This window comes from Dermacentor andersoni, chromosome 1 (genome assembly GCF_023375885.2).
Source record: "Dermacentor andersoni chromosome 1, qqDerAnde1_hic_scaffold, whole genome shotgun sequence".
Lineage (NCBI taxonomy): Eukaryota > Metazoa > Arthropoda > Arachnida > Ixodida > Ixodidae > Dermacentor > Dermacentor andersoni.
The window spans coordinates 274482234-274491635 of record NC_092814.1 but is presented as its reverse complement, the minus strand read 5'-3'; the positions used below and the strand labels follow the sequence as shown (position 1 = coordinate 274491635).

The following is a 9402-nucleotide window of genomic DNA, read 5'->3' as shown; positions in this document are numbered from 1 at the left end:
ACTGTAGAGGAAGCAAATTTCTTGCACCCCTGGCGTCGCTAGCGCAGCGTATCCGACTTCGCCTGCCGCGGCCTGGCGCGCCGAGCACGTCGGACTACATCTTGGCCTTAAAGGCCAGAATACATGGAGCGAATATGCGACGAATAGTCGGCGTTCGACGCCCGGCGGCGTACGCGCGACGCGCGGCGGCGGCGAAAACGTCGTTCGCCGCCGATCCAGCTCGCGCAGAAAAGTTCGTCGGGCGGCGACGATACCGGAAGCGGCAAACGAGCGGCGCCCCAAAGCGAGCCAATCAGGTCTCACTATCCGCCTCGACTTCCGTCTAGGCTTCCCCGCTTGTCCGTGCATGCCGATCCCGCTCTATCGTTCACGCCGGTCTCCCGCTTTTCGCATTCATGGCATCCAAAGCGGCGCGGCTGGAATTTAACGACAAGTTAATTTCGGCTGTTCAGAAGCGTGCCATCCTGTGGGACTGCAGTCGCTATGACTACAAAGATCAAAGAAAGAAGGCTCAGGCGTGGGAAGAAGTTGCCGCCGAAATAGGATGCGACCTGCAAGGTATGTTTACAAATATTAGTGCCTCTATGTTTCCGCATGCAGGGTGGGCTTCCTGCAACTATGTCGCTCTCACTAAGAAGGCAGTGTCACCCGTTCAAAGTACCCACTTTTCATCATAGCTCGCCGTGGTCAAAATACATTCAACTCCAACCGCCGCGCGCCCTGCATGTTACGGTGGTGGTGCCCGTACGCCAGTTGTGTGTTCTCTCGAGCGAACAAAGGTTGTTACCTCTCGTAATCAGTGAATGAACAGCGACCCCATGCAATCGCGCGACGATGCAACGATTACCTACAGGAAAGATTGCAACCGCTACAAGAGGCTGAGCTGTATGTGCGGCGATGTTGGGCGCGCGGATGTGTTCGGGCGCAGCAGTTTCGGCCCACTATTGGGCACGTGACCCTTTACTACGTTAATACTTTTTGTGCACACCTATATGGTTCGCCGTGGCAAGCCAAGGACAAAAGAGTGTGATAGCCTTGAAGTAGTATTCAGGTGATAGTAGTCAGGTGATAGCATTGAAATTGATGCTGCTCCCTTGCTTGTTGCTGGCACGCGAAGGTAGCTGTGAGCTAATAATTTTGCTGTACTTCCAGAAAAAAATCTACAGGCTAGGTGGAAGAGCCTGCGGGATACATTCACGAAAAAGTACCGGGTGCACAAACACGGCGCCCCGAGTGGCTCAGGTGCAAGTGACGCGAAGGAAATCAATGATGCAAGCGTGAGCTGGCCTTATTTCACCTTGCTGAAGTTCTTAAAAGATCAGGCGGAAGTTGCCAGGTGAGTGCCTTCTAGTTGTTTGACTTGGTCGTTTCAGGTTTGCATGCAAGCAAATGAATTGTTTTGTTTAAGTGTAAAAGTTATTGCACAGGTGAAGTAACCTGGCTCATTTAAAGTTAGAATTCTACAATACACGAAAGCAACTGGTACTTCATCATGCACGTGCGAGCTAGTTGCTTGTGTCAAACCGGTAGTATGCAAGCTAATGCAAATGAAAACAGATTGCTCACATTTCCATATGTGCCATCACTTATTTTATTTATATATATGTAAGCCTCCTAGAGGTACTGGGCCATCACTGAACTGAAATACGAAAAAAAACGAATACACAAATATTAGACGGGGAAAATACAAGATTACAAAATTACAATGAAGGTGCTCCCAATGGATCCCTTTTCACCTCAAACAATCCACATTAATAGTAGTAACATGGGAAAAATTAAAATAAGGACAGTCTGTACTCGCGCGCGCGCGCGCACGCACGCACGCACGCACACACACACACACGCACGCACGCACACGGTGCCCTCTCTTCTATGCCATGAAACACCGATCTACAGTCGACACGCTTCTTATAAAACTGGTTGTATTTTTTCAGTACCATATCCAACATTATTCAGCCTGCTGCGACTGAAACCGCTGAGGAAGTGTTCGAGAGATTGTACAACACTGGAGGTAAAAGTTACGGCTGGAGTTATTAATCATTAGAGTCAGTGCTGAGGATTTTTACGCTGCTTTGGCTTTTTCTTTTGTCCAGGAGCTCAGGAAGAACAGGAGGACGAGATTTGCAGTGCCCCTACAAGCTTTGTAGAAGAAAGTAGTGTTGAGGCAAGGACGTCGAATAGTGACGACACAGCAGCATTACACTCCAGCTCCATAAAACATGTATCAGAAACTGCGAGGAGGAGGCGAGCCCAGAAGGCAAACAGAGGTACGTGGGAACAAGAACTGGACAGAGTTGACGCCCAAATAGTCGCTAACAGCGACAAAGGAGCCTTGTATGGACAGCTGTTGGCAGAAAAGTTTCGCTCTTGCCCTAAAAGGTTAAAGTCACAAATGGAACTTGAACTCTTAGATTTTTTAAAGAAATACACCTTCGAAGAACCTCAATAAAAACCTCATGCATACAGGTGTTGTGCCTAAGTTTTTTGAGGTGGCGGGAGGCCAGTATGCGCCCACTGCCACGTCACAGCACCTTCATTCATGAAGTACTGCGCGAACATGTTTCTTGTTGCCGCAGCACTCGCACTATAGTTCCTTGACGGTGTTGCTTCCAAGTCAAGCAAGTCGCTCCTCTGGATTTCAGTCCTCCATTGAGCTGGAACAATGTTGCCATAGTCGTCCTCCACGTCTGCATAGCCTGGCGGACAGTACGTTGCCTCACTTGCCGCACACAGAAAGTTGTGGAGCACACAGCACGCCAGGACAACATAAGTTGCATTGTCGGGCAGTAGGTTGATGCGGCCAAGTAGAACTCGCCATCGTGCAGCCAGAATGCCAAAAGCATTTTCGACGATGCGCCTGGAAAAAATACACTTCGCGCATTAATAAAAGATTGTTCAAATGCTGCCAAAGCCTTTAAGGCATATGTTAAAAAAAAGAACTCTAGTGTTCCTAAAAATAAAGCTAGGAACAATCTGCTGACAAGCAACCATCTTTTAAATTCAGTTGGAATAACTTCTTTGCACAGCAAAAAGTTGCTCTAGACATCTGGTTTGACTCGCCGCAGACCTAAATGGGTGTCTAAAATGCAAGTAAATGTCATATCTGCGTTGCTCTGTTTTCTCCGACTAGTACCTTTTCCTCTTTCCATAACCCCACTGGGGCGTGTAGTTCACCAAAGTGCGAATAATACAGAGTATAATAATACAGAGAAAGTAAGGAACACAGGCAAACTTCAGTATGCTTGTGTAATCCGTGCTTAGCGAAGCACAAGTTGTCTTCCTATGCTGAATGGAGGCTTGCCGGAAACCCCCTCCCCATACCTTGCTCTGCTCAGCCTGTAGTTGAAGACCCTCTGGGTCGGCGTCACGTGTTTTCCTGGGTACGGACGCAGGAAATCAGGTCGAAGCTGGAATGCCTCGTCCCCAACAAACACATGAGGTGCAACGTTGTTGCTGTTTGGGAGACGTGCTGGTACTGGGAGGTTCAGGTCTTCATTTTCAAGCTGCCTTCCGAATGAACTTGCCTTGAACACTCCCCCGTCACTGTGCCGGCCTGCAGCCCCAACGTCGACCATGGTGAAGCGGTAGCTGGCGTCAACAATCGCCATCAACACGATAGAGAATGTGCCCTGGAATATGTAAAAAGTCATTCACGTTATTAGAAACAGCACAGACCAATTCGCTGCAAAAAAAAAAAAAGAAAAACTGTGAATACTATACCTTGTAGTTAAAATATTTGCTGCCAGAGTTTGGTGGCGCCTTAATTTGGATGTGCTTGCCATCGACTGCCCCGATGCAATTGGGGAAATTCCAGCGCCTGCTGAATTTCTCCGCGATGTTTTGCCATTGGGCAAGTCCTGGCTCCTAGGTTACACAAACAAGAAAGCAGTGCATTTTGAACAGGTTGCAATGCATGACATCGCTTAAACTGAAATAACTTTACTTCTGAGTATTTAACGCCCTTAATACCTGTTACACCTGTGATTCGCTTCACAAAAAAGATTATAAACAAAAATAAGGCCAGCCATACTCACAGGTAGGTACAGCGGCTGTAAGTGCCGCCAGAGAACTTTGCAGGTGTGGTGAATGATGACACGACATGTTGACGGCGCAACTCTGAAATTCATTGCAATCTGCTTGATTGCACTCCCTGAGGAGAGGTACCTGCGCACATAGAAAAACGCTCAATCAATGAGGTGAAACAGTGGGGCTCTTCGATTTACAGACTCGGACTCACCGTCGACTCCCCGAGAAGCAGTCTAGCATTCGTTTTTAACATATGTTCCTGTGGCGTGGGAAATCCTAGGACTACCCGCAAACATTCCGCGGCGAGTCCGAGATTGTAAATCGAAGAGCCCTAGTATGTGAAAGCATTGGTTATATTGCAATCGATGCTGTACCTGAGGGTGATGGCCAGCCTCTCTTCAGAACACAAAGGTTCGCGACACAAGAACGACTTCACCAAGTCCCTTTTCACCAGTTTGTGCAGTTCGTTGAACTTCGGTGGTGTCATTCTATAGTATCTAAAAAACATGGTGGGGTCTGCGTCCTTTTTCATGACTTGGAACTGGAACGATTGGAGTAAAACAAGAACATTATTGAACTGTTTAAATGTATAGTCTTTTACAAAGCACTTTATGACTGGTGTATGTACCTTCCTTTACTCTTTTTTATTCTAGGGGAGCAATTCACGAAGTCTTGCTCAGCTGCCAAAATCTATAAATACATACATCAACGACGCGGCCCTCACCGTATTACAAAGGTTACGTCACCTGCCGTCAGCACCCAAAGACAAAAATTTATCCCGACGGCTGGTGTAATCACTAGCGCAGAATCGGAAATGAGACGTAGGAGAATGACGCACTATGTCGACTAACTCTTGATTCTAGGCGGATGGAGATGACCCATTTGATATTGCTCAGACCGCCAGCGCGGCAAGAAGTTTTTAGCCACAAACTGCAGAATGAAACGCCTTATACAAGGGTGATGCATCAGACCAGTACAATCTGTGTTGTTTACACTTACATGTCAGCGGCAATTTCGCAAATTGTAGGAAACACAAACCGGTACTTACCGCGGTGTGGTACTCTCCTTCTTTTTTTCTCTGCTGCCATACCTGGTGCACCCAGTGTTTACGCTGCCTTTTCTTTTTTCTTTGAAGTTCTATTAACTTCATTAACAATAATTTCTTCTTCTGAAGGAGGAGGCTTCGAATAAGAGCCATGGTTAGGCAAGTTCACGTGCGCTACTTTCGGGTCTGCTTGTTTCGGCAGCGCGCGCGTTGAGCCACAGAACAGAGCCGCGGAGTTGGAGGAGCCGAAAGTTGTTTACCCGCCCAGTGTTGCCACAACGCATAGCATCGCCGCTTTCTTTAAACTACATCGGCACATGAATGTCTGAAACACATAAAGAAGACTAGAAATCATTTCTAAACAAAATTTTACGCGTTTTTAGAGTGTTCCGTAATTCAATAGCGATAATAATTGTCGTTAAAGTTTTTTTGTTTTGTCATGTGTTTCACGACAACGCATTTGCGTCGTCTAGCCACACTGATAACAACGCAGCGACTCGCCTGCGGCGGCCGCCGTGACTTCGCTCCATGTAGCGCAGCCCGACGAACATACGGCGTCGCGCCGCGGCAGATTTTCTGCCGCCCGAACTTCGTCGTGAAAGTTCGCTCCATGTATTCTGGCCTTTAAGCCCCAACCAGACGTACGCGCTCGCACGCGCCGCACCGCGTCTGAGCGCGTATGGCGCCAGGCGCGGAGGCTGCATCGCGTATCGACGCACGGTGGCGTGGAGACCTTGCATTGCTAAGTTTTTTGCGCCTGCCCGACGCGCCTAACGTGACCACTGCGAACCAACGTGATCTCAGGAAAGATTTTTCGCGTGGCGTGCAGGCAAGCCCGGGCATGCTGTGTGCGTTGTTGGATCTTGCCGTTGAGTGCGGGAGTTGGCCGACGTTGAGGAGAATTTTGAGATGAGACAAGGTTTGTTTACATCATTTACACTAATAACACACAGTAATTAACAGTCGTAAAGTCATTGATGACCGGCAGCAAATCGTACGCTGCGGCCCGTGGCAAGAAGAACGAAAAAATGAATGAATGTAGGAATGCTTCTGTCGGCTTTTCAGAGCTGCAAAACAGCTTCGCTCGGAACCAAGATTACCTGGAACCGTGCCAGGCTCCCGTTGCACTTTCGGGAAAAGTCAAGCAGGGGGTGGAAACAATAGCTCGACGTGCGGCGCCTCGGGTGGGGGTCGCCAACTAGTCTGACAGGTCCGGGAACGTGTTAGACACGCTGCTGCGCACCTTAATTGGAATGCGACGGCGATTGGATGGGGTCTGGTGAACTCGAGTGATGCCAGCAAAAGGGTCCGTATCTAACAGCGTTGTGACCGGAGTCACGCGCGGGTTTCGGTATTTTATGATGGCAGCCGCTGAAGTCTTCAGCCCCAAGGGCTGCATTAATAATGAAATGCTCATCGCCGAAGTTCGAGACCTGACACAGCGTGCAGCACGCGTAAGGCACATAGCACGCGAGTGATGCTATGCCGATGCTGCCGCAGGTTTCACCAAGTTCACAACACTCGTATTAAGTCGCAGTTGAGCTGACTGAACCACTAGGAGTCCCGCACTATCTTTTTTAAAATATGAAAACAAATTTTAAGTTAAAGCGTATTCTGTTTTATTGCCATCTTTAGCACATTGCTTAATGTGACCGTTAAGAGAAGGCTGGGCTGCCTTAAACACAGGAACCTAGCAACACTGCGCCGCCGCGACTAAACACGCGACGAAGCGCGGCAACTCGTGCATCGTTTGGGTGCGCGCCCTCATCCTCCGTCGGGCGCGATGCAACGTCGAGCGAGCGCGGCACGTGCGGACACGTTCTAACGCGTACGTCTGGTTGGGGCTTTATCGCGTTTGGACTTTATACAGAACATTACGACGACGAAGACAGAAATGTGCTTGAATTGTCCATATAATTACTATCGTAATAAATATGGAGGACGCTTAAGCGTTGCCTTTAAAAGCGGAACGCGTTAGCATTCAAATATCCCCGACTGCTTCTCACGCTTCCCGGCAACCGTAACCGTAGTTTACCGTAATCTACCCGTAATATTTACCGGGCAACGCTGGCCGCGAACACTATGCACGAAGGCGGGCTTTCTGGTAAAAACGCGGCCTCTTGCGTGGGCCGCGATGCGGTAAAACCCCTCAATTTGCCAAAAGTAGCGCCATTCTTAGATCTTTCCGCCAGCCCGCTCTCCCTGACGTTTCCTCCTCCGCTCCCCCATTGGCCAATCTGTCACATGGAAGCAGGCGCAGCGCTTTTGTATATGTTTTTCTTTCCAGCGAGCTCCGACCGCCATTACTGGCCCTGCGCGACGAAAGTACGCGCAAACGGACTGATCGATTGCGTTGGCGGAACAAATCGAGGTGTTGGGGGACGAGACCTTAATTGTGATGCCTTGCTGCTGCGTCTTCGGTTGACGCAACCGACACAGCGACGGCAAAAGGCTTTTTTTCTTTACCATCCGGCAAGCGTAACGTACAAAGAAGAAAAGTTTGGATACATAGGATCGGGCGGGCTGACTTCGACGAAGTGGCAAAAGACACACGGCTTTGTGAAGTGCCACGGTTACTCACAAGCTCTTCTTTTGAGCCTAGTTCACGCCTGCCGCTTCGAAAAAGTGCATGTGTTGATGGTGTGCGTCCTTTAGCGCGTTTAAGTTGACTTTTTTTCGAATGTGCTCTCTTTGTTTCATGTAGTTTTGCCTTGCGGCGCAAGTGTACGCATCTGCAGCTGGCCTGTGACATAAAATCGACTTCATTCATGCTATGTTTTGAGCTCCACCAGAAGTTACCACATTCTCGACGCTTTTTCAAGGCTTACTATGACTTACGGATGCAGTCGCTGGCTTCGAATGTACGCCCGCATGTATTGATTCGGTTTGTGGTGATTAACGTTTTTAACGTCCCGAAGCGACTAAAGCTATGAGGGAGGTCGTAGCGGATGGCTCCGGATAACTTTATTTAGGTCGCCTGGGGATGTTTAACGTGTACTTTGATCGTAGTTGTACGTGGGCCGGAAAATTCGTCGTTGGCGTTTCGTAATTCTCGCGCGGGCGCGGTAGCGCTGCGCCAGGAGTTGGCGCCTCGTCGTGAGTGTATTTCTTTATTAGATATTATTTACTGGTTGTAACAACGTATCGTTATTTCGTATTACTGACGGCGCCTCCAGGGCACCAAAGCGGCAACGGTAATACTTGTAATGTCACGTGCTCTCCAGAGGCCTCTGTTAGCCGTTACATGTGCCCTATTGAAGCATGCTCTGAAGTGAAAGCGCGGCAGCGATAGTGGGTGAAGAGGGAACACACGCACACGCACACACACGCACACACACGCACACGCACACACACACACACGCACACACACACACACACTGTTACGTTTCGCCTACAACGCGCGGTAATGCCGGCGCGGATGCAACGGACGCCGGGGCTTTGTTCAAAGCGGCGGACATTTTGGCCCGTCCGACGCCGCCGCAACGCCTACCCGCCAAGCGTGCCCAGGCGTGTTTCAGTGCCACGTGTCTTCGTGTGTGCGTGTGTGTGTGTGTGCCCTCGCTTGTCAAAGCGCGGCAGCCGGGGAGCGGAGTTCCCCGAATGAGGAGCCTGGAGGTCTCTCGGCTCAACTGTTCGCGCCGTCGTGTGGGTGAGGGTTGGCAATGCGTCACTACACTCGGTTCAGCAGGTCTCTCGGCCCGACAGTTCGCGCCGTCGTGGGCTCCTGCTGCGCCGTCCCGTGACCTTCATCCCGTGACCTTCCCTCCTTCCCTTTTGGACCGCGACGCCGGGAGTATAAGAGCAGCTGCCCCCGGACGCCAGAGGAAAGGCTCCGATTTGTACTGTTGAGTTACGTGCTCTCCCGTCTCTCCACTTCGGTCGACCTGACCGGCCGCTCTTTTGCTATGTTAGAATAAACAAGTTGTTCTGTTACCAGTCTTCTCATGCTTTGCCGGGACCTTCGGATGCTTCCAGTGCCCCAGGCCGCCAGGCCAACGCTACCCTTGGGGCTTGCGACCCATTGGCAATAACGGGCGTCAGCACCGAGACCCCATCAACTCGTGCCAGCGGTGCGATTACAACAACACACACACACACACACACACACACACACACACACACACACACACACACACACACACACACACACACAGGGCGCCACTTCCAACAATGTTTAATCAGGACAAAACGCCACTATTTTATACAGGGAGCGCAATCACAGTTTCTCAGTGCGCATTCGCGTTCAGGTTAAGCAGTTCTTTGCGTAACAGCGATATTGATGTAACACAAGTGTTGCATCAATATCACTATCACGCAAGGACACGAACGCG

At 49.9% G+C, this 9402-nt stretch overlaps 1 protein-coding gene and 1 pseudogene across 1 annotated transcript; one reads left to right on the top strand and one right to left on the bottom strand.

Annotated features, from left to right (window-relative positions):
• Positions 1 to 209: 209 nt before the first annotated feature.
• Positions 210 to 2463, top strand: LOC126548143 (uncharacterized). The gene is made up of 4 exons (XM_050196261.3): positions 210 to 558; positions 1153 to 1336; positions 1935 to 2011; positions 2094 to 2463. The coding sequence occupies exons 1-4, from the start codon at positions 396 to 398 to the stop codon at positions 2447 to 2449; spliced, it is 780 nt and encodes a 259-aa protein (XP_050052218.1). The 5' UTR covers positions 210 to 395; the 3' UTR covers positions 2450 to 2463.
• A 404-nt stretch (positions 2464 to 2867) lies between these two features.
• Positions 2868 to 4649, bottom strand: LOC140215318 (uncharacterized; annotated as a pseudogene).
• Positions 4650 to 9402: the final 4753 nt, after the last annotated feature.